Here is a 26,908-nt window from a genome sequence, read left to right as displayed (position 1 = left end):
ATGAAATGTGGTTTTTCTCCAAAAGCGTGAGAGGGGATGCCTTTCGTTTTCCAGTGAACAGAACAGACAGCACCATATAAATTGATATATATGCGCATGTCTGAGTATTTTTATCCTGCCCACCCCCATATCTTTCCACCCAAGGGGGGAAATCGGAGAAATCGGGGTTTTTAACTGCAATGTTAAGAGATCGCACTGCAAGGCTGTTTCAGGTCACTCTTTGCTGGGCGCAGTCCACCAGCTTCACTGCCCAGCCTCCACGCGTAAGAGGATAATAGAGGGACTTTATTAGTAGGGGGAGGTTTCCGAAACGTTATCAGAACATTGTAAAATTTGTTTCCCTCCCCACAACACAAAAGCAGCTGTTGGGGCCCATTAGACACTTGTAACACTGTCCGCTTCTTCTAGCACACCCTGGTCCCATTCCACATAAAAACTCACAAATCGTGAAAAAAAAAGATTCTGTATTATCTCTGAAGTTATGTTTCCTACGTTTCTGAAATTATGCAGTGAGGTTATACTCGTCTGACAATAGGTAGAAATAAGGTATATTTATTTAACTTACAGTAATTATTTATAAATGTGTATATATACATATACATATATATAAGCATATGCAAATTCTCCTTTTGATGGTAGGCCATCCTGTTCACGGGAGTTTGTTGCTGCAACTCCAGGTATTTTTAGATGATGGCCGTTGTCTGGGGGGCTTGCATTTCAGTCTGGTTTTTGGCCTCAGTTTGGTACTGAAACATCTTTGGTTGCCCTGATGGAGACAGAGATAGAGAGACAAGGGGAGTTCGGCTCTGTTAACTCTCCTAAAACTTTTGACAGTCTTTGATATTATGAGTCCTTTTATCCTAGTGGTTCCTAATTGGGGATCCATGGACCTCAAGGGGTGTATGTTACACCACACACACACACACACACACACACACACACCAGTTTGTGGCACCATTTGCATAACATAAACCACCGTAGCTATATCAAAATTTTCAAAAGTAGGGGGTCCATGGCTTGGCTTTTGAAAAACGGGGTCTGCAGTACTTAGCTAATTGGGAACCACCGTCCTGGAATGAATATTAGGGCATAGTGGCAGGGGGCATGCACACTAGACCATGTTGCAACAGTTCCCTTTCTAGGTTGATGGCCACTTCTATTGTTGATGGCAACAATCCTCCAGGAGTTATGCTATGGCGTTCCACATGGCTCCATTTTGCATCGCTCACTGCTTAACATCTGCATTAAGCCACTGAGCGAAGTCATATTGGTATCCAGAGCAAGGTATCCTCCATCTGCTACAGAAGCAATATATCTCCTTTTCATTGTATTCAATAAAAGACTTTGCCCAAGGAAGGGCACATGCGTCTCACCGCTGCATGCCTTCTGGTGAGCTTTTCCAGCAGGGTATTATGTGGCACAGTCTTTTGAAATGGGCTCTTCTCTTATTTTTATTCTGTTTTTGATTGCATTGTCATTCAGTATTTTTTATTGTTTAAAAGTTTGCTGTGATAGCAGCCTTTAATATATTTTAATACAAAATAGTTGATTAAAAGAGGCAGGTTATATAAATAGATAGGCAGGTTGATAACAATGATGATGTCTACGACATGGTGTTGCGGGCAGGAGCTGGAACATTGCAGCAAGAGATTTTGTTACACTGCTAGATTCAAAGGGCATCTTTGACTAACATTTTGATAAGAGAAAACAGATAAAAGCAGACACAAGCTAAATAAAGGAAATAATCAGTTTAATACTAATCAGTATTAGTGCAGTCAAAGATTATATGGTGAAGGGGCCTAACAGTACATCGTGGGGCAATTGTCAGCCATTTTCAGACATAAATATAAATGTGTTAAAATATAATTAAAATAATTTAGATTTAAAGTGTCAGGTGCCCAAGTGCTCATTCAGGCCCCAGGTTCTAGGGTGATCCTTGACCACTTCAAGATGAGAGAGCAGATGGCTGCTGAATATACCATTCCCAGACAATTTTACATTTCACCACAACCTTATTAATAGTGCTTAACAAGGAGCTTCTCATAAATTTGGAGAAATGGCCACTTGGAAAAATAAGTATGTCATTCTGAATTTTTGACTTCTATCTTCTTGAAGCCAGTGTATACATTCCTCATCACTGGAGATAGCCCTCCAGTGGGAGATGTAGGTAGTCTTGCAGAGAAGATGGCAGTTTCAACTGAGCAATGCCCTGATGGCATTGCGGCCCCAGCTGCTTCCGCACAGCACAACGGGCCAGATGTTGCAGAGGACGGGGCTGATTCACCAGGTAGACGGCTGAATCGTAGAACACCTGATGCTCCTGTCCAAATGCAAAGAAAAGTAAAATGAGGCATTGAACGCACACACACACCACACCAGCAGGCTGGTCCATGGAGGCGAATTGGGTACTGCCCCACCAACTGCAGTCTGCCCTCAGGACTTCCCACCAGCCTGCCTTCTTGCTTACAACCAGCCTAGGGAAGTGACCCTACCAGTCAACTCCCTCCTCCTTAGTCTTGGTGTTGTCACTATTGAAGTCAGCAGCGAGGAGGATAGGCACAAACCTAGAATTAGTTGGCTCTGCCTGTTATTAGCCCTGGGCCCATGGATGGACATACGGGGATGGACACACACAAACACGCACACACATGTCAGGTGCCCAATTCAGGAATTTTAAGGATAGATCAGGGATAAATATGAAAGTAGTCAAAGAAATGTTAGGTGGCAGAAAGTACTGAGTTAGAAGGAGAAAAATGAGGCCTGGGTCTTACAAATGGTAGATGAGCTTGCATTTGCGCTCCGCCATACAAAAATGTAGTCTCCAAATATAGAAAACTAGCTGTCAGGGAAGCAGAGCTGTAGCCTCACCTTCTTCCCAAGATGCACTGTTCCCAAGATTCATTGTTTGATACACCATCTCCCATTTTGCAGGACAAAACAGCAAGCCTTGTGATTGCATAAGTGTGTGTATATGTGTTTGTTTTTGTGTTGCATTACATTGGATTGGAGGAATTTACCTGCCACACTTCAAGAGGCACAGAATCCACCCAAGAATCACAGGGTGGGATTCGGTCATAGGAATTTAGAACAACTTCCATAGCTTGAGGTGACAAGGCACAAAATTTTAGCATCTGAAGGCAAAATTACCAAGCAGAGAGAGAGAGAGATAAAATGCATGTGTGAGCATACTGGATAGAAAAGAAGAGGTAGATTCAGTTCCGCTCCTACTCCCAGGGACCCCTTCTTCCACCTCCAGGCCCCACCAAACCTTGATTCTCTCATATCATTCCTTTCCTTCTATTTACAGACATGACTTACAGAACTGTAGTCCAGAACATCTGGAGGGCACCAGGTTGGCCAAGGCTGCCACTGACAAATGTTCTCCTCCCCACCGCCTAAGGACCAACCAAAACCATGTTGCTGCCTACCCAGGGACTAAATGACTCCCACCCACTTTGTTTTCCACATACTGAATGGTAGGTTAAATTTACTACATACTGTGCTGACAGAGAGTGTCTTCCATCATACAAGAGGACAACAAGGTAACTTAAGAGGCGCAGGGCAGACCACACCCTACAAACAACTCCGCCCTCCAGCACCTCTTTGCTACCCCAAAGCTGCTTAATGGTGTGGCCAGCCCTGCCTTCTCCTCCTATTGGGTTGAATGTACAAAAAGGTTCCCCAATACCACGGTCAGCCAGCAGCTTATAGAGGTTGCGACCCTTACCTTGGGATTGATAGAAGCAGCACCATGGTCGAGCAAGGTGGCTATAAGCCTCTCAGGTTGCCCCTCCAGGTAATCTTCCACTGCTTGCAGGGCACAATCCACAGGTGTGTAGCCGGCACAGTTTCTAACGTTGACCTGTGCCCCGTGCTGCAGCAGAAGCTCCACAATGCGGATGTGGCAGTTGCTGCAGGCGTTGTGCAGGGGCGTATGGTTCTTCCGGCCAGCTATCCGGACGTCGGCCCCACCTTCCAGCAGCCGCTTCACCACCCGGTAGTAGCGGCCAGCCTCCTCAGGCCTGTCTGCACTGGCACAGGCCGCGTTGAGGGCCGTCTCTCCCTCTCGGTTCCTGTGGGCAACCTTTGCTCCATAGCAGAGGTAGAGCTTCGCGTGGTCGTCCAGGCCGTGCTTTGCAGCCACGTGCAATGGGGAAGCACGGTGGTCTCTTGTATTCTGGTTGACCAGAGCTCCGTACTCCAGGAGCAGCTGGGCGCAGCTGGAAAGCACAAGGAGTAGCTGTGGGGAATTTGGCAACCATCACACGATCCAACCCATGGGTGGGTGCAGGAAGCTTGCACAATATTTATCTGGGGAAGCAGCAGTGAACACAGTCTTCTGCCACTCTGTTGTTGTTGTTTTTGTTTTAAAAGAATCAGGACGCATATAGGACATGACCCTACAACTGGAAGTGAAGGGGCTAGAGGGACCCTTTTGGCCTAAGTGTGTCCATAACAATGGCTTCTCTCCCCCTAGTTAGATATGCTTGCAAACGATATGGCCTACTTAGCATGACCCATTTAGCTGTCCACAAGGTGTTTTTAGAAGCAAAAGTCAAGCTACCCAATTGCAACAGACCTTGCAGTTGGAAATTTCCTGGTAGTGTCAGTAATGTCTGGGAGAGTGACAGGAGTCTGGGAATCGAACTCCAAGACCAACAGGAAGACTGAATGCAAGGTATTCTGTTGAAGCACATGATCACGCATCCTTCACGTGTAACAATGTACCAGGACTGTATAAATATGTGTTGTGCACTCTTCAGAGTTGTGGAGAGTTGGGTATTAACCTAATCTGTGCCTTCTGCCATGGTTTTCCACGCTGGTGTGTTCATTGGCTACATTCACCCCAGCTCAACTGGACACTTTTCATTAACAGAAGAATACAGCTTTCTCAGGAAGCGTAGCTGGAGAAAGGTGCCAGTGATTGGGGTTCCACTGCCCTGCAAACATGCTCTCCACCCCCATGACTAGCAGGACCAGAAAACAGTAGGGAACAGAATAAACAAAAGCAATTATGCAAAACAAGATTAAACTCGGTGGTTCTTGCTTCAGAATTGCCCAAGGATTGTAATATTTAACACCACGCTCTGCATAATTTATTGAGGTAGTACAATCTACATTTAATTTAGCATGGGAGAAAGTCACTTTTGCAGTTGAATTAAGGAGCCCCCTGCCAAGTCCACCAGGAAGGCTAATTGTTAGTTTAATAGAGGCTAATCGTTAGTCCTATTTGGCTAATTACTTTGCCGCTATTCTGCTGTCGCCTTATTGCTGCAACACTTCAATCCACAAAGACACACCCCTTCCCAATTCCCCAGACATACGGCAAAGACTCCTGAGTGGTGCAGAGATGCAGAGGGGCCAGTCCATCCTCCGAAAGAAGGTTGGGGTTTGCGCTGTAGCTCAGGAGCAAGCGGGTGCACTCTGCGCGGTGGTTGGCACAGCTTTCGTGAATGGCGGCTTTCCCACCAACGACAGCATCAACCTCGGCCCCTTGCAGCAGCAGGTGCTTCACACAATCCTGGTAGCCTCTGGCCGCTGTGATGCACAATGGAGAAGTGTGCTTCTTTTGGGGGGTCAGCACCCACAGCCCTGCAGAAGAAGATTATTGGGCAGGAGGATCAGAAACTGAGAAGTGGCAGGTTAATACCGCCAGTTAAATGGATTTGCAATAGGTTCAGGGCAAACAAACAGAAAATCCTTCCCACAGCGCATAACTAGGCTGCCACAAAATCTGACGATAGAACTATCAGCCATGATAGCCAATGAGCAAAACAAATACCTTAATAAATATTTAGAAACACAGAATTCCATGATTCTCAGGTGATGGGAGATAACAGCACAGTATGACTTTCTCCATCGTTCTCCGCTGGGGAGCTTTCCCAAAGCAATAGCCTCATGGTAGAGCAGCTCTTGAATTTAAGCACTAGCCTGGGTAACCGTTAGTGATCAGAAATTCCGTGCAAGCGAGTGAGCATGAAATAATACTGCTGTTTGCCCTGAAACTACTTAAATCTGGGTAATGTGTTGCAGGTTGTGGATTAACGTGGGCCTCAAGTCTGAGGAAGTTGGAGGCTATTGCTCTTAAAAGTGTCGCAGCTTGTTGACGGCAGAGAGAAAATAGCAAACATTTTCTGCCGAAGTTGCTACTGGTTCCATGTCAAAATACCTATGTTGCAATAAAAGCAATGTGACAGAAGGCTCTGTTTACAAAGAATACCCCTTTTCATAAGGGGATTCCAAACTAACCACTTTTACTGAAGTGGCCACATTTTTGTGATTACAACTACATTTCTGGCTATTCACTTTTCCTGGTTTTTTGGTTTTTTTTTTATTACTGGGCATTTAAAGGGCAGAGAAACTGTTTTCAAGACAGTGAGTGCATGTAGGTTATTCGTTTTATATGCCTCTATCATGTTCTTTTTCTAAATTGTCTCCCCACACCCTTCTAAGCTAAAAAGAAATCCTAAAAACAGACCAATGCTGAATCTTTCCCCAGTGGGACCAAAATTCCTGTGCTCCAACTTGTCGTCCTGCCAGAACCCAAGCCTTGAAAAGTCTCCCACCCCCACAGAAATGAGTCAAAATCTAAAAGGCCAGTGACCAATTCAAGTGATCTTCTTTCCACTGTGGGCAACCCCTTCTTACCCATTTCGGCAGACCACACCAGCTCCTCACTGAGGGTCTCCACAATCAAGTTGGCAGTAGATTCATCCTTAAAAATGCTCCGGACTCTTGGAAGGTCTCCTGTGTACAGGGCATTGTGAACAGCAGGATCCCGGCAATACTGTGGGCGTCGTGCAGGTTTGGGGAGTGCAGAGAGGCTCCCCAAACTAGGCTGGTACCTCCGACTCACAGACTGGCGAGACGCAGCTCTCCGCCGGTCTTCCCATTCCAGCATTTCTCGCTGCAGACGCAGGGAGCGAAGGGTGGAAGAAGTGAACGTGAAAGTTTCCTTCGACATTCTTGCATGCGAGAGGAGAAGGCAGCCAAAGTTTCTCCACGCAGGCCTAATTCATCCACCTCCGACCTGTAAGCTGCTTAGGAAAGGAGCACCTGCTCCCAGCTGCAATTTTAAAAGGTATGGTTACGACGCGGTGTCACCAATGGGCACATCTGTTTATTGGACGAACACCCAAGCTTTGCTGTGTCTATAAATAGAAAGGAATAGTCATCATGACAGCAAAAATACTCTCAGTCTCTCTGCAGTGTCAATTTTCCTTTCTGGATCTCCGTGCAATTAACTTGTTGGTGGATCCGTAGAAGAAAGCTGAGAAGAGTACAGTGATAAAGGAACAAAATGAGGATGGCAATCACCAAGTTTTAAGTATTTAAGCCTTCCTCCCTAGCCCCCCAAGTTATCTTGTAAGCAAAGTCTGCTGTCTGAAAAATAAGTATTAATATGGGAGGGGGGAATTCAGAGCACACACTGGAAAGGGGGATTCTACCCTCTGTGGTCTAAACCTCTGAGCCTAGGGCTTGCTGATCAGAAGGTCAGCGGTTTGAATCCCTGCGACAGGGTGAGCTCCCGTTGCTCAGTCCCAGCTCCTGCCAACCTAGCAGTTCGAAAGCACGTCAAAAGTGCAAGTAGATAAATAGGTACCGCTCCAGTGGGAAGGTAAACGGCATTTCCGTGCGCTGCTCTGGTTTCGCCAGAAGCAGCTTAGTCATGCTGGCCACATGACCCAGAAAAACTGTCTGCGGACAAACGTTGGCTCCCTCGGCCAGTAAAGCGAGATGAGCGCCGCAACCCCAAAGTCAGTCGTGACTGGACTTAACTGTCAGGGGTGCTTTACCTTTTTACAGCTGTTTAAAGTGGCATGATACTGCTTTAAATGTGTAGTGTAGATGCTGCCAAAGACATGACGAGTCAGCTATCTAAGGATTTGTTTTGCAAATTGCCACCTGCCTTCTGCTTATACCATGGGAAAGTAATGTTGCCACTTCACTGAATTTCATTGCCCATCCACTACAGCTCTCATTCCTTGTTGCTTCCCAGCTTTTATTGTTTAAAACTCCCACCTCTAACCATTGGTTATGCTAGCTGATGCTGGTTAGAATCTGGAGGGCCACAAGCTCTCTATCCTGATTTTAAGTGTCTGTCTGCTTGCCAATTCAGAGGCAGTCTTTGATAATTTGGTGCCCCCAAATAGATCTTCTGAATTATGGATCTTCTCAATTTTGCGCCCCCTTTGGCTCAGCACCATGTGTGGGAATTTCCCTCACTGCCCTAAATCCAGCACTGGCCTATTTGGAACCTCTACCTCCAACCTATGAAGATTCTCATGTGTGTAATGGGAACAGCTGAGCATATGGCATTTGAATGCTAGAACTTGCCCCATAACACTGGTCTAATGATTTGCAAACCTTATCCCAGTTTGAGTTGGCTGGGTACCAACATGAGCACAAAGAGGACAATGTCCTGTCCCCAGGAGACTTGCCAAGAGTCAGAGATGGTTGTCGCCTGCTTTCTTTCTGGCATTTGGCTAAAGATGTTCCTGTTTACCAAAGCCTTCGATGTAGCAGTTAGAAACCACTTTGCTGTATTCTTTTACGTTTATTATTCATGGCACCATTTTTACCTTTTGTACACCACTTTTGATATTCACAATCATTAGCAGTATCTTAAGTGTTTTAAATAAAAATAAATAGGGTGACATTCAGTCAGCTTTTCTTGAAGCTTGTGCGCAAACAGTAGTTAGTGTACATTTTTTTCTTCCATCGTATCGTTTACCCATCTGTATGTGCTATTTTATGCATAGTTTCTCCCCTTTTTATTTGTGATTAACTGAAATATCTGTTTGAAAAAAGGCTCCAGGGGCTGTATTTTTCCCCTCCAACCAATCTGACAGTGAGTTGTTCTCTGCATGCCACCATATTATAGTTCTATAAGCATAGTTAAACATTTAATCTTGCAGGGGATAACAGAAGCAACGACACACATTTCTTCTTATACACTTATAAGACCATCTCCAAAAAGTGCATGTGGACAACCAGTTCCAACACACCAGTTTTTGTCATTTGAATAAATTTATGAAATTTGATCACATACATTGACGCAACTGGTCAAACTACCACAGCATTGACTGCAGCACTTTATGGGAAGAAAAAGGCATTCCATTTTTGCTGTTTCTGGTTCTTTATTGCCAGCATTGTTTTGCTCTAAATTTCCCAAGGAGACAAACAAGAAAAGCTGGGTTTATCCAGCTTCAATATCTCAGACCCACATTATCCATGTAGTATATGGAGGTGATTGTATGTATCCAAGAAGCTCTACTTGAACAGGGGATGCTCCTCACTTCAATATGTAGAGAAGTGCAATCATGCAATGGGTATACGGCACCAACTCTGAAAATTGAGAGGTAGCAGGGTTGGGAGGCTTGTGGTCCTCCAGTCCAAGAGCTTCCGTCCATTAGCCAATTAATGACCATTTGCCAAGGGGGCTGGGGCTGATGGGAAGTGGAGTCCAACAACAGGAGGATCACAGACTCCCCATCCCTGCTTGTGTGAAGTAACCAGTGCGTATATAAGTGCCTCAGTACTAGGAATGGCTGCTACGACATCCAGAGTTCAAATTGGCATGAGCTACCTGGCAGAGAAGGTTACTTGCCTTTCTGGAGCCAGATCTCTAAGTTAATATGTATAAAACATATTATGCACACACTCTCTTTAAAACCCACAATCAAAATGTCAATCGCAAAGGAATAAAAGGTAAAGATTAAATAAAAAGATACAACACGCTCAAAACCTTCCTTTCACAAACATCTTTTTCGCAAGGTTCAATCGGCAAAAGTCAACTTCACACATTTTGCTAACTGCTTCCATCCGCATAAGATTATTTACAAGGTTATTTACAAGATTATTCGCATGTTGCCCCTGACATGGTTTGTGACTGAGTACTGAAGCAAGCATCAGGAGAGATAGTGTTTCAAATTGGAAGGGAACGACAGCTGCTTAACGTGCTAAATGACCGTTCTGGCTGGTTTAAACATTCAGGCAAAGCGCCGCGCAGGCAGATGTAGGTCTGGAACAAGGTGTGATGCTGGGTGTGCACTGCCAGATACCTTGTTGCTTAGAAGGCTGTGCCCTTGAACAAATGGCAGGCTGCAGTAAAATTAGTAGCAGGAGCTTAATGTCCAGTGCTATTCCTGCTGGGGCTCCCATTTCTGTCCAATTCCATCAGATTTGTTATCTGCCTTATGAAGGAGCTTCTTTCCTCCAATCACAACCAATGTTGATAAAGATGCTGAAGGCAAAAATCTCAAAGATATGTGCAAGGGAGTCAGCCTCACTGGGCAAAAAAGTCTGTGCAGGGCTCAGGACAATAGCCATGGTTCTATGACAGCAGGTCCTCTTATTTGAGCATCAGTGAGCTATCATAGATTGCTTTGGGCATCAAAGTTGGAGAAAAAGTCATCAGGTAGTTCTCCAAGAAGCTGGTCCAGGTCATCTGCATAGGAAGCATGAAAAGTTATTCAGGCTGCAAAACAGGAACTAAATCACCCCAGCGCCCAATGCACGGGTTCCTATTTGCACACAAGATTCTCCAAAGATCAGGGGCTGCCCCATTCTCTTCAGCCTGTGGGAAAGCTGTGCAACTGAGAATAAAGGGAGAGGAAAGAAAATATTGCAGACTCATTTAGACTCAGTGAGCAAGGCTCTGGTCAGGGCTTAGTCCAGTCTATGCTTCAGACACAGAGTGCAAACACAACATTTCACAACCAGTGAGGAATTCATATTCTGATAATCTCTGCACCACTCCCACTTTTTTTGGGTGGGGATCAATTATTGTCATTATATATATAAAGCAAACAGTGCCAGGGTGGGTAGAATTATCACTGGTTCAGGTGACATGGCCCCATCTATGCAGTGTCTCTGCCAACCTGCATTCTAAGCAAATATAGCCCAGTAGCACCGTTGTTTTAGCCGAGGCCCAACATGCTTATGTCCCTACGCAGCTGTGAATATCCTAGGAAGCGCCTCTTTCCATGGTCAAACGTTTTCTACTTTGCATCTATGTTTCATACATTTGACCTGCTTCCATGTTTCAGGTTTTCCAAAGTATTTAGAATTTTCTGGGAAGGAACCGGAGTGAGTGGCCAGGAATGCAGGTAGACCGCAGTAGTCATGAGGAAGGGCAAAGGAGCAGCACAGAGGCATGCAGCTTCACCTCTTGGCAGCACCAAAAGCCCTGGCTTATCTCTCTCTGCTTTCAAAGCTGTTGCCAGATGCTGCTTATCAAAGCTCTCCCCAGACAAGGAGGGCTAGCTTGCCCGTTTTTCAAAAGGTAAGTTCAGTCCCCGGCATGCCAAGTACTGTACCTTATTCTATCCTTGAACAACATATCCGCTTTTGCTGCACACTCTCAAATCAGCAGGTGGGATGCAGTGCTCTATGTGTGGCCACTGAATGGTCACACACAGGTCTCTGCATGCCATCTGCTGATCTGAGCGTCAATAAGTGCTTGGGGAGTGGCGGGGAGGTTGGCAACATGTAGTCCTGTAAGCTGCATCTGGCTCAGTAGGACTTTTCTATAGTCCATCTTGCTGGTTATCTTTCCAGATCATTGGCCATGCTGGCTGGAACTGAAGGGAACCCAACAACAAATGGAGAGCCACAGGTTCCCCATCCTATTTTCCTTGTTCTAGAGGAGGCAGTGGGAAAAGAGAGACAGAAAGGCATTATTAGTCCATTGCTACTTAAGAGTTCTATTTACCCAAATCAGTTGTTTCAGCCTTTGAGGATGGAAAGTGCAAAACTGATTTGCCTGCACCAGAGACCCCTGGAATTGATGTCGATGATGACCCTTTATCCAATGCTGATACTCGCTGACAGCGGTCCTTATCCATCTCATGTCCTCCTTTGTTCCTGTTGTCTGTTGTAGTCATGGCAACGGGGGCGTTGGTGGGAAGATCCTGCTGGAATTCCGGCACAGGCTGCACTTGCAAGTTTCCAAGAGGCTGCAGAGAATGTTTGAGTTTAGCATCCTTCATACTTTTATCACCAAGCCACGGTCCCATATCATAATTGGCTCCCGATATCAATTACAGGAAAGGATAATTGGAGCTGCCTTGTTATAAGGACACCAACAAATCTAGTACAGCCCTGTAAGAGTTGGGAGTCCAACATCGTCACAAGGAGCACCCCAACCCTGGTCTGCACTGTTCAGTTAAAACTGGTGTAGGGAACCTTTGGACTTTGGGATGTTGCTGAACTACAATTCTCAACAGCCTTCGCAAGCAAAGCCAATGGACAGGAATGATGGGAGTTGCAGATCAGCAACGTCTGGAGGGCCAAAGGTTGCCCACACCTGAGTTAAAGCTCTCCGAGGTCTGAAGCAGGTGAGATCTAGCATGGAGTTTGGTACTTAAGATGCTAGTATAGGCAGAGGCTCAGTCAGAGATATTCTCAGTAAAAGATCATGTGCTCTCCTAGTGAAGTGGTATGACTTCTCCAAGTGATCGGACTCGGCCTAAACCTCAGAAGGGAGATGTGATTTGGGAAGAGAATGGGAAGGAAGAAGTATGCATTGTAGGGGTTGGACTAGATGACCCTTGGGGTCTCTTCCAACTCTACGATTCTATGAACAGTGATTACAACTGGAACAGAACGATCATCTACTGATGGGGGTAGTGGAATCCCTTGTCTATCTCACTCACTCACTCAAGCCAATTCCCTTGAGTGGCGTAACTCAGTGGCAGTGCATATACTTTAAATGTAAAAAAGGGCTTCAGGTCCAATCCCCGGGATCTTCAGGCAGGGCAAGATTTGTCTCTGCAACCCTGGGGAGCCACTTCCTGTCACTGTAGAGTAGTTAAGTCTGCTCTAGATTACTAGTGGTCTGACGTGATAGAAGATTGGTTTCTCAGTGTCCTCCTCTTTACTCCTCCAATTTCCTCTCACAGAGCAGGCCCTTAGCTGCATAGGATTTAACTAAGGCAGCAATGGCTGCTTCCTCATTCTCCATATCCATCCTGACTTTGGACAGACCTGAGCACAGCATGTTTGATAAGAGGGAGCTCTCTTGTTGCTTTTTTTTTTTACTTTCATTTTGAACGTTTTGTTAACATTAAAGCACTTGCTCATGCATTTTACCTTATAATAATAATTTATTATTTATACCCCGCCCATCTGGCTGGGTTTCCCCAGCCACTCTAGGCAGCTCCCAACAGAATATTAAAAACAATACAGCATCAGACATTAAAAACTTCCCTAAACAGGGCCGCCTTCAGTTGTCTTTTAAAAGTAAAATAGTTGTTTAAAGCCTTGACATCTGCTGGGAAGGCATTCCACAGGGCAGGCTACACTACCGAGAAGGCCCTCTGCCTAGTTCCCTGTAACCTCACTTCTCACAGAGAGGGAACTGCCAGAAGGCCCTCGACACTGGACCTCAATGTCAGGGCTGAACGATGGGGGTGGAGATGCTCCTTCAGGTATACTGGACCGAGGCCGTTTAGGGCTTTAAAGGCCAGCACCAACACTTTGAAATGTGCTCAGAAACGTACTGGGAGCCAATGAAGATCCTTCAGGACCGGTGTTATATGGTCTTAGCGGCCACTCCCAGTCACCAGTCTAGCTGCCGCATTCTGGATTACCTTAGCGGCTGCTATTCCCATTTTACAGAATTTGCTGACAAAGTTTTAAAAGAAAGAAAGAAAGAAAGAAAGAAAGAAAGAAAGAAAGAAAGAAAGAAAGAAAGAAAATAAATTGGCACTTGAGCAGTGGGAATACTGCAACAAGATACGCTTCAAAACTCACCTATGTAAACTAAGGAAAATAGGAATTTAGGCAATTTTTACAAGTTAAATTAGGACGCAGAATTTGCTAGGTGTGGGAAGAGGAAAGGACCTATGCAGGGCCAGTCCCACCCCACCCTGCCCCCACATTTTAACAGTTAATACATTGCATATGGCTGCCAATCTTAATGAAATACAACATACCAGTAATTAAGAACAAATGCTCCCATACACCTTAAAAAAAAAAAAAGAATCCAGAATACACACAGCCTCTCCTATATCCTAGCAATTGTGCCAAGGAGAGCCTGCTCCTTACCTGTGGTGGCTCCATCTGCATTCCTCCCTCAATCTCTCGGCATAACTGAGGGGTCTTCTCACTGCTGAATCCCGGAGGATATATCTTCACCAAATTACTGGGTGTCACATTGAGGTAGTGGTTGCGATAGGATGGGGAGAACACACCCACCTGTGAAACCCAAGGTAGGTATCAATACTGCCTATGGTACACGGCACAATTGACTATACTTTGTGCCACTGTGTGCACATCTCCTAAATCGTCTCTGTGCAGGCTGAAGTTGCTGAAACTTATTCCTCCAAAGCTTTGCTCTCCAAAAATTAGCTGAAAGTCTTTCTAGATGAAGTAACACTTGACTCTCTGTGTTATACTAACCATTAGCACTATACAGTGGTGCCTCGCAAGACGAAATTAATCCGTTCCGCGAGTCTCTTTGTCTAGCGGTTTTTTCGTCTTGCGAAGCAACCCTATTAGCGGCTTAGCGGATTAGCGCTATTAGCGGCTATTAAAGGCTTAGCGGCTAAAAGGTTATTAGTGGCTTAGAAAAAAGGGGGGGAAGGGGGAAAAATTGCAAGACTCGCAAGACTTTTTCGTTTTGTGAAGCAAGCCCATAGGGAAATTCGTCTTGCGAAGCGATTCAAAAAACGGAAAACCCTTTCGTCTAGCGGGTTTTTCGTCTTGTGATGCATTCGTCTTGCGTGGCACCACTGTATCCTGTCCTCACATAAGAGGAGGGAACAGGAAGAGGGGATTTTTTTCCAGCAAAGGCACACCTTAGTTCTTATTGATTTCCCCCCCAAAGAGTAATAAATAAATAAATAAATACAACAATAGAGGGGCAGATGTTCCATTGCTGGAAAGGGGTAGTTCGCAACCAAAGAATGAACTATACAACCCAACTTCTAAAAAGAAGGAGGGAGATAATACTATTTAATTGGTGTCCTGGACCAGCTCATCTAAAGAGTGCAAGAGGTTTGAATAAAAGTGACGCATACAATCTCCAGAAGTAAGATGGACTAAGTGAGCCTCTAGGGCAAAGAATTCTAAGACACCTTTCTACATATTCTCTTGGACCTCATTTAGAGCACCCAGATAATAGTAAAGAAAGCTCTCTGGGAGTATAAGGAGGAACATTCCACCATCCAATGGACAGTCTTTGGTAGATGGTTCCTGACTTGTCAGTTCTGCTTTCAACTGACATTGGTTGCCTCTATTTGACACAAAGCTAGAAGGGGTAACTTGTTTTTGTTAACTTGTGTTAATCTGGAGGTGATAACTGCACCAGCAGGGGCACAAACAAGCAGAACTATCACTCAAAAATGTCTCTGGATCCCCTGCAGCAGAAGGTCTTAAATGCCAGTTATTCGTTATAATTTTTTTGCATGGAAATGAAAGCTCACCCAGCCCTTGATTTCTTGTTTTCTAGTACCTGCTTTAGCAGAAGCACTGAACCAGCCTTAAATTCACTCTGTTTCTCCTCCAGCAACAGGCGATGTATTGTGCCCTGCATTTCTCCTGCATGACAGAAGGCCAAACCAATCAGGTACAGGAGCACTAAGTATACAGTGAAGTCAAAGCAGAAACACATGAGCATCACACACCAATAGCTCTCACTGCCCTTTATACAGGAACACAGAGATGGGAGGGAGAGCCCAGCGAAGGAAGGGTCCCAAGCACTCAACACCAGCCACATAATTTGCCAGTGACCTGGAGCAAAGAACAATTAGCCCCAGGCAAATGCACCTATCAGCCCCACCTAGGCTTGGGACTTCTAAGGACAACTTCAGTGTTGCCTGTTTATTCCGTGTGATGGTCAAATGAAAACATATCCTAGGAAGTCAAGAATGTGGCTGTGTAGGGAGTGGCAACTAAAACTATACTGGAGAGGCTTGCAGTGAATGTTTATGCATGAGAGTTAACAAGCAAACCATCCCAAATGGCCTACTTTTTTTTTTAAAATGCCCTGTTAGTATTACCTGGTAGCGAGCACCAAGGTTTCAAACTATGCCCATTAAAAATTGATGCCAAAACGGCAGTCTAGAACCTCCATGTGGATTTGTGGGACTAGCTCAACTGAGAACTTGCCTCAATATTTGCTGGACTACTTGTTCCCTGGCAGATGTTGGATTTAAATCGGGTGAGAAACCTTTGTCCCTCCAGATGTTGCTGAACTACATCTCCCATCATCCCCAGCCGGCATGGCCAATGGTTAGGGATGATGGGAGTGGGAGTTCAGCAACATCTGGAGAGCCAGAGGGTACCACTGGGAGTCAAAGCTGAAAAATGAACAAAAAGACTACTGACAATATCAATTGTAACTGGAAATGCCAAGGATTAAATTGTGTTTGTATTTTTTTTTTTTGTGTGTTTTTGTTCGGTGCAAGTTGCTTTTTACCCAGTCTTCTTTTTTTGTTATGGTCAATGCAAATATGTTTTACATACGTATTTCCAATAGCAAAGGGGAAAAAGCTTAATCAATATTTGAGCAGTCCATTGAAAACTAACTCCCTCCAGCCACTGCCTTTCTTCTTGCTTCACTTCTGGCTTGAGAAGCCAGCCTGTCTAGGCAATTCTCCATCCCAATACCTATTCACAAATTTTGTTTAAGCACCTTAAACATTTTACTTAAGAATTTGAAACATTTGTCCAATTCTCTGCTCGCTCCAAATAAGTTTTTCTGGGGGAAACCCCATGTCAAAACTATCAAGTCCCTTTCCCTCAATCTAACGAAAAGGCAGCACTCTCCCTCTCCATCCTTCACCATCAACACAAGGGGTCAGCAAAACACACAGATTTGCTCAGGGCTATATACAAGCTCTATTGTTAGGCTAGTGGAAGCCCGTGCAACAATGCCCAGTAGCACAATGTGCCTAACATATTTAGTAGGAATCAATTCAAGCACCCAGAAATGAGTCAGACGGTGGTCATTAACAAACAAGGTTTGCCCAGACACCACAGGCAAAGCAAAAACGCCCCGCCAATAATGCATGCAGAATAAGTAAGTCACTACACTGAACTCTTTTCATCCTTACCAGTAGGGTCTTTGAACACGACACCCGCGTCAACGTTGGTCTGCATTACTGACTTAATCATCACGGCCATGTTAGGAACCTTGTTCTTTGGGAGCTGCTTCAGGGCTGCCTGCGTGAAAGAGAACGAGCAAGGGAAACACGCTATTTGTGGGAAGCCAGGGTAGCAAATCTGAATCAGGATTGTATTAACTTTTGAGATTTGAAAAAAAGGTGCCTGATCGCAAGAGCAGCGAAGGATATGGAAGAGGCCTTCTAATATAGCTTTCTTTCTGCCCTTTGTTGTACAGTGACACACAGCAAAAGGACAGCTGGCCAAAGAGGCCTTGTAGCTCGCTTCCTGATGGCTCGAGGTTGGTGAAGAGGACGACAGGTGAACATCAAGCAACTGCCCGCACCTCGCTTATTGCTTGACGCGCAGCAGGAAAAGAGGCAGAAGGGAGAGGCATGTGGGAGTTGCCTAGCAACCCGCCATGTTTACCTTCTTACCAGACTAGGCCTCATTCAGTGGCGAAGCTACCTGCTCTGGCACTGGAGTACATGTGGGGGCATGGTGTGTGTCAAGGGGGTGTGCAGCAAGCAGTGCACGTCCCGGGGCATGTGCAGTGAGCGTCCTGGGGGTAGCCACAATGGCACCCCCCCCCCGATGGCACCCGGGGCGTATTGCCCCCCCCCCACCTTCGTTCACCAGTGCATACAAACCTGGTGCAAGCGGTCCTACCAGAGGTGTGGACAGTTATTCCCAGCTGTGTGGAGCAGATGTTGGCCTTCCCTGGGCTGGATTTAGAGTGAATACCAACACTTCCAAGGTGTTATGGAGGAACTTCTGTATGTTCTTTAGAAAATATGTTTATATGTATACTGTACCCTTGCAGATGGATCACAGTATATATCCCATCCAGATTACTGATAAGGTTATCCATGGCTCCAGTAATATTGCAATACCTCCTTGCTTCCAGGCCCAACCATTTTATCATCTTTGGCATTTGCACTTCACGAAGAGATTCTTCTTCAAGTGAAGTGGAATTTTCCCACCTGCAAAACCAAACTCAGCCTTTACCTTACGAAGCACCATAACAACGCTGTATGTCCTAAGGAAGCAGGACGGATCTCTCTCGTCCAATCCCAGCTCCGTTTTCATGGCAGCCCAAGGGCCTCTTCCAAATTCGTCTTCTATTGGCTGCTGGGAAGGAGGCATCTCCTAGAGTCGCACACGCAATTCCAGGTTAAAGCACTTAGTCATTTGGAGACAACATTATCTATGGGAGCTGTTTTGCTCTACTGGGTGCAGGCCATATTGCTTATGCTCCTTCCTCTGCTCACTCCAGAATCTCCTCCTCACCACCTCACTCTCTCTCACACACATTAAAACATATAAAAGTATAGTTAGAAGAAACATCTCTATTGAAGCAGAATGACCAGACGTATGAAAAACTTGCTGTAGTCCAAGACATGCAAGGGCTGGTTTGGGTTACTCAGCACATGCCCAGAGGCATCTTTTAAAACTACCTGAACCCTTCTTGTTAAATGTTGTTTCCAGGACTGCTCTGGCTCATGAGGTGAGTTTCTGCAATTCATCATCCTTAATATTGACCTTATCTGTGCAATAAGAATAACCAAGTGACGCTTGGAAGTATTAGACTAAAGATTTCAAGATTTTCCACAGGTGAGTTAGTTTTTCTTTTTTGAAATACAAAGAAGGGATGGAAACTTGCAGTTTCCTCCTGTAAAGGTCATTCTGCACAGCTGCTTCAGAGTTGGGTTTTAGAAAAATTAATAGCCAGTACAGGGCACCGATTTTTACTAGGACTACAGTGTTTGGAGGGTGAGGTTTAACCATTCCCTTCCTGTGCTTGAGCCTGATAAAAGTTACCCACCCCCAGCTTGGCTAGCAACACCCTGTGGCACCAATGGGAGCGACCATCACCATTAATACAGTAGTTACACAGTAAGGAACTCTTTATTGGCATCAGGACTGCGAAAGGCAGGGGCTAAATCTCCCATTCCCATGAAGTTTGGTTCCAATGAAATTCATATCCCATTAAATGAAGAGACACCCAACAGGGTTTGTAATCGTGTGCTTAGCATCACAGCTGGGTTCTCAGAGGCAATGCAGAATTTCCAATCCCCCTCTGCAGCGTGACTTCTTCTATTAAGAAAGGGAAGAGTAGAACCATGAATTACCTCCGTCCGCAGCTTCGCTAGAGCCCCATGAGTTGGTGTCTGTGGAGTTGTAATGAGAATCTCTTCCAAGTTTTTCCCATCTGGCTATTTTATGGAACAAGGAAAGGAAGAAAATCTAATGAACACAAATTCTTGCCAGAGTTACGTACTCACCTTCAAGTAAGATATCCAAAGGTAGGTAGATCCCTCCCTCCCACCCAGCCGCATTTAAAAAATGAAAGCTGAGATTCTCAGAGTGCTGAATGTGGTAGTCTGGGCCCAATTCTGTGCTCCCAAGATAGTTACACAACCCTACCTAAACACTTTAAAGCCCTAAATGACCTCAGCCCAGTATACCTGAAGGAGCGTCTCCACCCCCATCGTTCTATCCGGAGGTCCAGCTCCGAGGGCCTTCTGGCGGCTCCCTCACTGCGAGAAGTGGTGTTACAGGGAACCAGGCAGAGGGCTTTCTCGGTAGTGGTGCCCGCCCTGTGGAATGCCCTACCATCAGATGTCAAGGAAATAAACAACTATCTGATTTTTAGGAGACATCTGAAGGCAGCCCTGTTTAGGGGAGTTTTTAATGTTTGATATTTTATCATGTTTTTATATTCTGTTGGGAGCTGCCCATAGTGGCTGGGGAAACCCAGCCATATGGGCTGGGTATAAATAATAAAATTATTATTATTATTATTATTATTATTATTATTATTATTATTATTTATAGAAACAATTAGCATAGACTATAATTATTAGCTTGACTTCCTGTCCTCCCTGAGTCAAAGCTATGTCCCAAGTCAGGAGAGAATGTACAAGTTTTCTTTCTATACTCAATTTCCCTTCAGTCCCAGTCAGAGGTCACTTTTTAGTGATTTTTGGATGCGGAATATTTCAGCAAAAATATTTAACTGAGGTTTCAATTTAATATTTTAACCTTTTTCTATATTATTAATTTCATTAGCATTGTTTTTCTAAGCCACCACAGAGCATTTGTATCAGCAAAGCAGAGCAAAAAAAGTTATTTCACCTGCAGGCACCCCAAGAAGCATTCAGTGAATCCATATAGGGAGATAATTAGTAATCCCCATCACTAGGATAACCATATAGCAGCCATTTTGGAGCAGAGAAAACTTAGGGAGGATGGCAGCTTTTATGCCCCTTTTGTGACATAGCAACTGTGGGTGGAGTGGAGGAAATAAGGTAATAATATTTCACAACACACATATACCGTATTTTTCTGTGTAAAACACTCCCCCGTGTATAACACGCCCCCTATTTTGGGGGACTCAAATTTATGAAAATGGGGGAAGATGACCCCTGTGTATAAGACAACCCCTGTTTTTAAACATTAAGGTAAAGGGACCCCTAGCCGTTAGGTCCAGTCGCGGACGACTCTGGGGTTGCAGCGCTCAAATCGCTTTACTGGCCGAGGGAGCCGGCGTACAGCTTCTGGGTCATGTGGCCAGCATGACTAAGCCTCTTCTGGGGAACCAGAGCAGCACACAGAAACGCCATTTACCTTCCCGCCAGAGCGGTACCTATTTATCTACTTGCACTTTGACGTGCTTTCGAACTGCTAGGTTGGCAGGAACAGGGACTGAGCAACAGGAGCTCACCCCGCTGTGGGGATTCGAATAGCCGACCTTCTGATCGGCAAGCCCTAGGCTCTGTGGTTTAAACACTATTTTAGAGTAAAAAACCTAGTCTTATACATTGAAAAGTATGGTACTTCCAAAGTATCCTCACTCCTTTGTACATACAGCAGGGGTGGCTAACCTGTGACTCTCCAGATGCTGCTGAACTGCACCTCCCCTCAGCCCCAGGCAACATGGCCAATGGTTAGAGCCAAAGGTAGCTGTAGTTACTATCTGGACAGCCATACACTTCCCATCCCCAACATAAAGATTGCCCTATTATCATTGCTGGTCCTCTTACTTGATGTGGCAGAATGCCAGCAGGTCCTGGGAAGCGCCGCATCTTAGCCCGCAAAGGAACTTGGGTCACTGGCTCTGGCATCTTGTTGGCTGCTGTGACCAAACGGACAAGGTGATTGGTGACCACAGGTGATTGGAGGTTTCCGGTAACTTTAGGGTTGGCAGGTGAAGTCTCCATAGAGGTTGCTGGCGGACCATATGCAGAAAGCAGCTGAGCACCACAACTGGCGGTTCTGGACACAGAGCAGCTCTGATTGGGCATCCATGGTTTGTGCAGCCTTGTTGGGGTACTTGCTGACTGAAAAGAAGAGCAGGGTCTAACCAGAGGCAAGCATGGGCTGTTGGATGAGGCAGTGGGTTTTTGCAGAGATGCCTGGAAAGGCCTGAGCACCTGGAGGCTGGAATTTGAAAGGGCACATGTGCTGCTACTCAACCCTAGGCGAGACTGAGACAAGGAAGAGTCTGCAGCAGGAGGCCTCAAAGGCAACTTCGGAGAAGTCTCTGCCGGCTGGAGATGGCTGATGACCTCTACCATGGGTTGTTTCCAAGTCCTTTGCAGCTGTGAGGTCTCTGACCCAAAAGAGTCAGTCAATGCCAGCGAATCTACCACTCGTGGTTTCTTCGCTGTTACTACACTATTATCTCGCATTTGCTCCAAGGACATACAGTTGGACCTGAAGGACCCCGGATATGACTGTGTATCAGACTCTTCCAGATCCATGCACGCAGCCAATACAAGCTCGTTGTCAATTTCCTCATCGCAGGGGGCACCCCCAGTGGGGGTCTTAGCTGGAGGCTGCTTCACAAACCTGAACCTTGTGCCTGAAGTGCCGCTCGATTTACGTTCAGTTGCAGTGGGTGCCAGATCCTTCTGAACTGTGAAGCTGGTCGCCAGAGGAGTCTTCTGGTTGCTTTTGACATTACCTTCTCCAAACCTTAGTCTGGAGCAGTTTTGCACCTGCAAGACTGGGGACATGGTCACCCTTGGCCCCTCAGAGACCGGAATGGTGGTGCTGGGGGCTCTCAACCCAGTTGAGAGGGGTCTAAGACATCTTGAGCTATCTGTAGGTGGATCCAGGGCTTGCTTCTCGACATCATTCACAGCTGACAGAAAATCCTACCCAGAACAGAGAAATAGAATACTTGTCATGAGGTGCCATCCCTCAGCTTTGTACTACGTGACCATTCTGAGCCTGAGAGCCCATGGTTGGCTTAAAGGTATCTTTTGTTTGCCATTTGGCCAACAGAGTTCTTCCATCACAGGTCCATCTGAAGTCATCCAAAGTACCCTTCGACAAGTAAGTAGAAACCTTTGTCCTCTCCACCACACCCAGATTCACAAATATTCTCTTACCTCATCTTCAAAGTCTGCCTCCACAGCAAACAGCTTCTGTAGACCACAGGCCTGTTGGGTGGGGGCGGGGGGAGAGAGAAATAATAACTTTTTAAAAATTATTCTATACTACCTGAACTTATACTACCTGAATTATTCTAGCTACATGCAGTTTTTGTTCCAGCACAAGTCTGAGTGGGATTTGGGAGTTTTGTTGTTGTTGTTGTTGTTTTGGTACACCACTTTAAGTGTCTCTTTGGGCTGAAAAAAGGAGAATCCAAGCATTCTAAACAAATAAATACAGTGGTACCTCGGGTTACATACGCTTCAGGTTACAGACTCTGCTAACCCAGAAATATTACCTCGGGTTAAGAAATTTGCTTCAGGAGGAGAACAGAAATTGTGCTCCGGTGGTGTGGCAGCTGCAGGAGGCCCCATTAGCTAAAGTGGTGCTTCAGGTTAAGTACAGTTTCAGGTTAAGTACGGACCTCCGGAACGAATTAAGTACTTAACCTGAGGTACCACTGTACATAACAGGCTTGCCCGTTTTTTAAACCTGATCCTCTTCCACCCAAAAGAGTTCTGAGATATTCAAAAGACTGCCTGATAACTTTACCGTTTTTTATTACTATATCTTGCATTGTGTTAAAAACAATGTTTCCCGGGGTTTGGGGGGAGTGTAATAGCCTCGTCAGTCTGCTGCAGCAAACACGAGAGTCCCGTGGCCCTTTACAGGCCAACCCCCTTATTATGGACTACAATGTCACGGGCTACAGTCCTGCTGCACAGGCTGTGGCTGTTTTTATAAGGCATTTGTCCTCCCTCTGGACTGCCCTCCTCCCCAGTCCCTCCTGCCCCTCTATTACCATCGTGGAGGCAGAAGAACCAAAACTCCAGGGTTAATACGGTGTGAGGAAACAAGGACGACGCACGGATGCAGCGAGACAGGGAAGGCCAGCATCTAGGCCCGCACCTCCACTCACCGAGGTCTGCATTCGAACTGGCCGCCTCAAAGATGACGAGCCGCCCGCCCCCGCCCTTCTTCATTGCACCTGCGCAATAGCTCCCTCTCTCTTCGCCCACAAAAGGGCAAACGCTTCGTTTCCTTGGCTACGCAAGCGCCTAAAGCTTTCGCCCACTCAGCCCCCGCCCGGTCGTCATAATGCGGCGCTCTTCTACTACGTAGGCGGGGGCTGAGTGGGCGAAAACTCTAGGCGGTTACGCAGCCAAGGAAACGAAGCGTTTGCCCTTTTGTGGGCGGGGAGACAACGTAAGCGTAGTAGAGCCCCTGTTCTCGTTTTAGGCAAGGAGGGGATTTTCCACGTTTTTGCCCGCTTGTTAAAATAACCTCGTTTGTCTTTAGCACGCAGGCGCCAAGCTTCCGCGGCTCGTGTCCGTTCTCTGTCAGAGTGTTTCTCCCCACACGGACGTAAATAAGACCGTTGGGAAGAGGTCGAGCTCGTTTCTAAAAGTTACCTTTAGTGTTAAGCAGTTTGGACTCTATGTCATCAGATTAAGCTTTAACGTGGGCCAAGGTGTATCTTTTAAATATCAAAGTGCAGCTCTGGAGTAAGTGAAGCACTGTACCTCGGAGCATATCGAAAGGTTTTTCTTTTACTGTCTTCCATGAAAACGGTCTTAACAGTGAGTCCATAAGTGACTGTGGAGGCCAATTCTGGGTCCAGATGTCCTTCCACAGTGTGGACATAGGTTTCCGGACGGGAGTTGAACCCTATACAGTGGTTCCTTGGTTTACGAACTTACGAACTTAATCCGTTCCAGAAGTCCATTCTTAAACCAAAACCGTTCTTAAACCGAGGCACGCTTTCCCTAACGAGGCCTGCCGCCCCCAGTGCCCTTCCACTGTTCGGATTCTGTTCTTAGATGAAGGTAAAGTTCTCAAAGCAAGACACTATTTTCGGTTTTGTGGAGTTTGTAAACCAAATTGTTCTTAAACCGGACTGTTCTTAAACTGAGGTACCACTGTGCTGCATATAACACGAATGTCTCACAACAAATGTGACTGAAGAACCTGAAGAAAGAGACAATGCATTTGCTTTTGAAAACGAGGGGAAAATATTATTTTTTTAAAGAAGAATAGGAGTTTGTGGCAGCCCCCAGTATTTAAAGAGCCCCCATCCCTATTGCATCATTAGAACTAGAACATAAACATATGAACCTATAAAAAGAGCAAACAAAAAAAATATCAAAGTTTGGACTAGATCCTAGGTACTGCACCCTCACTAAAGGAGACTGTAGGGATGATTCACTAAATGATTGTAGGATGACGTGTGTACCTGAGCTTATGGCCTCAGATTCTCTTTATCTTATATGCTGCTTTATTACAAAAATGACGACTAGACTACTGATCCTAAACTGAATAGTTAGTTGCCCAACCAGCCCCTCCAGAACCCACTGCTCTCAACTCACTCTCAACTGCCTCACATTCAAACTCCCTTTCAAATCCTCATCCAATCATCACTCACCACCAGAATTCCACACTCTCCCTTTCCCCCTCCCTCCCTTCTTAACATTCCCATAATAATTCTGATATAATTACCTTAATAACCCTATTACATTCAATATTTTATACACACTGCTCCCTATAACCATACTGTTAGAAGCATTTGAGTTTCCCATTCCTGGTTCCTAGGAAATGGGGGTGAGCAAACTGCAGGTTCTCCATCCATGTTCTAAAAACCAGATGTCTTCCCCCAAATGATCCTGGGAATTGCAGTTTGTTAGGGGTTCTGAGGAATGTAGGTCTGTGAGAGGGAAGTCACAATGGCACAAATCATTTCAGTGGAAGTCATGTGCTTTAAAGGCGCATTGGATTCTCTTTAAAACATAGCATCATAGAATTGTAGAGTTGGAAAGGACCCGAGGGTCATCTAGTCCAACCACCGGCAATGCAGGAATCTCAACTAGATGATCCATGGCCGATGGCCATCCAAGCACTGCTTAAAAACCTCCAAGGAAGGAGAGTCACTGCTTCAGGCCCTAAGGGCCTCTGGAGCAGGAGAAAGCAAGCTTGCCCTATCCTCCATGTGACAGCCCTTTAGACTTTAGTTATTGAAAGGGCTTCATGGTGTGGATCTCATCTCAATGTTATGAGAGTGTAAGCAACACATTTTCCTCTCCCCTTTCTCCACGCCATGCAGAATTGCAATGGTAACCAGAAGGCTGGAGTTTGGAGCCCAGCCAGGGCTGGCTGTGGGCAGGATCCTTGCATTGCCAGGGGTTGGGCTAGATGACGCTTGGGATCCCTTCCAACCCTGCCATGTTATGATTTTATCAAGCAACTAAAGGAACAAAAAGATGCTTCTGAAACATTTGGAAATCATAGGAACACTCTTCCCACCAGTGGCTTCTAGCAAGAGCTTGCATCTTCCTTAGGAGATAGGCAGGCCAGAACAAGGAGGGAAAGGCTCAGAGTTCAGGTAGGTGCAATGCCAATTGAGTGCCTTATACTATAGGAATGCTTCCTTCCTGTGTCCCCCTTATGCACCAGACTGCTGCTAGCATGGCTGGGAGCCAGGTGCCTGCTGATTGTTCCATTTTCTTTGCAGGGAGGGAGCCTTTCCCCAACATATACTTTGTTCTGGCCAAATCCCTGGAGAGACATGTCAACCCTTAGGTACTGGGACAGAGGGAAGGAAGGGGTCCCTGTGAAACATGTTTGGGGAGTCTGTGGCTTCCAGCAAGTGCTTTCAGAAGCATTGCTTCCTCCAACAGGGGAGGCTGAGCATAGCCATTACAGCTAGTTGCCTTTGATAGGCCTCTCCTCCATGCAATTGCCTCGCTCTCTTTGAAAGCCATCCCATCCAAGATGCTCTTGTGGTGCATCTGATTCTCCTATGCTTCCTTGCTCCTGCAAGGAGATGACTATTGTGAGATGCTTTGGTTAACATCTGTCTGGGCTGGAAAATATTAAAGAATCAGAGGACTGGTGAGCTTCCCTTGAAGCACAACTGATCAAAGGCAGGCAGATCTGTTAGCTTCTTGATAAAGATGCTCAAAAGACAAAGGATCCTATAATACCCCGCAAGCGTCTCAGAAAAAGCTCCCAAGCTGATGGAGAAGAGAGCAGTTAAGTGGTCAGTGGGGCTCCATGTTGCCGTTTCTGGATCCCACCACAGCCCTTCCAAGTTGCTAAAGAAATCAATGTCACAACAGTTCAATGACTTGGATGAAGGAATTGAGAGGATGCTCATCAAATCTGCAGATGGCACCAAACTGGGAGGGGAATCTAATGCTGCAGAAGGCAGAATCAGGATTCAATATGATGATATTAACAGATTGGAGAGCTTGGTCATTTTTTAGAGTCCTGACCTCTGAGCACACATTTTTGGTCATTTTTCAGCTGCTAACCCCCGGTCATGTTTTTTGTTATTTTTCAGCGCTCTGACCCATGGGTC

At 45.7% G+C, this 26,908-nt stretch overlaps 2 protein-coding genes and 1 long non-coding RNA gene across 8 annotated transcripts; 1 reads left to right on the top strand and 2 right to left on the bottom strand.

Moving 5' to 3' along the window:
* Positions 1-27: 27 nt before the first annotated feature.
* Positions 28-18,099, top strand: LOC310691718. 2 transcript variants are annotated; one of them, XR_014518539.1, is made up of 5 exons: positions 28-546; positions 3,308-3,476; positions 15,515-15,574; positions 17,351-17,413; positions 18,020-18,099. It is a non-coding gene; the product is annotated as an uncharacterized lncRNA (long non-coding RNA). The 2 variants fall into 2 exon arrangements; XR_014518540.1 differs by lacking the exon at positions 28-546 and having other exon boundaries at positions 3,161-3,476.
* On the bottom strand, positions 1,734-7,144 carry ASB16 (ankyrin repeat and SOCS box containing 16). Of its 2 annotated transcripts, XM_083471585.1 has the most exons (5): positions 6,649-7,124; positions 5,325-5,592; positions 3,728-4,220; positions 3,018-3,131; positions 1,734-2,320 (listed from the first exon to the last, which is right to left on the bottom strand). In XM_083471585.1, exons 1-5 carry the CDS (start codon positions 6,962-6,964, stop codon positions 2,135-2,137), a joined length of 1,377 nt encoding a protein of 458 aa, XP_083327711.1. In that variant the 5' UTR covers positions 6,965-7,124; the 3' UTR covers positions 1,734-2,134. The 2 variants fall into 2 exon arrangements, with proteins under 2 accessions (XP_083327711.1, XP_083327712.1); XM_083471586.1 differs by lacking the exon at positions 3,018-3,131 and having other exon boundaries at positions 6,649-7,144.
* HROB (homologous recombination factor with OB-fold) lies at positions 9,121-23,581 on the bottom strand. Of its 4 annotated transcripts, none has more exons than XM_083471584.1 (10): positions 23,357-23,581; positions 22,512-22,562; positions 21,159-22,274; positions 19,245-19,328; positions 18,121-18,261; positions 17,064-17,172; positions 15,461-15,546; positions 14,053-14,202; positions 11,717-11,936; positions 9,121-10,450 (listed from the first exon to the last, which is right to left on the bottom strand). In XM_083471584.1, exons 1-10 carry the CDS (start codon positions 23,357-23,359, stop codon positions 10,377-10,379), a joined length of 2,034 nt encoding a protein of 677 aa, XP_083327710.1. In that variant the 5' UTR covers positions 23,360-23,581; the 3' UTR covers positions 9,121-10,376. The 4 variants fall into 4 exon arrangements, with proteins under 4 accessions (XP_083327710.1, XP_083327708.1, XP_083327709.1 ...); XM_083471582.1 differs by having other exon boundaries at positions 11,717-11,960; positions 23,357-23,580; XM_083471583.1 differs by having other exon boundaries at positions 23,474-23,568.
* Between the last annotated feature and the right edge of the window lie 3,327 nt (positions 23,582-26,908).

The sequence above is a fragment of the Podarcis liolepis genome (assembly GCF_965112155.1).
Source record: "Podarcis liolepis genome assembly, chromosome: 13".
Taxonomy (NCBI): domain Eukaryota; kingdom Metazoa; phylum Chordata; class Lepidosauria; order Squamata; family Lacertidae; genus Podarcis; species Podarcis liolepis.
This window is presented reverse-complemented; position numbering and strand designations above follow the sequence as displayed.

What these genes read in the sequence shown, in the direction of transcription:
- ASB16 (XM_083471585.1), bottom strand. Translation starts at nt 6,964, where the DNA reads ATGTCGAAGGAAACTTTCACGTTCACTTCTTCCACCCTTCGCTCCCTG. An exon ending in GGTGTGGTCTGCCGAAATGG is followed by an intron (nt 5,593 to 6,648) that starts GTAAGAAGGGGT and finishes CTTCTTCTGCAG; the next exon opens with GGCTGTGGGTGCTGACCCCC. An exon ending in TGCCTCTTGAAGTGTGGCAG is followed by an intron (nt 2,321 to 3,017) that starts GTAAATTCCTCC and finishes GCATTTGGACAG; the next exon opens with GAGCATCAGGTGTTCTACGA.
- HROB (XM_083471581.1), bottom strand. An exon ending in CGTGTTCAAAGACCCTACTG is followed by an intron (nt 15,547 to 17,063) that starts GTAAGGATGAAA and finishes TCTGTCATGCAG; the next exon opens with GAGAAATGCAGGGCACAATA. An exon ending in CAGTGCTTCTGCTAAAGCAG is followed by an intron (nt 14,203 to 15,460) that starts GTACTAGAAAAC and finishes TGGGTTTCACAG; the next exon opens with GTGGGTGTGTTCTCCCCATC.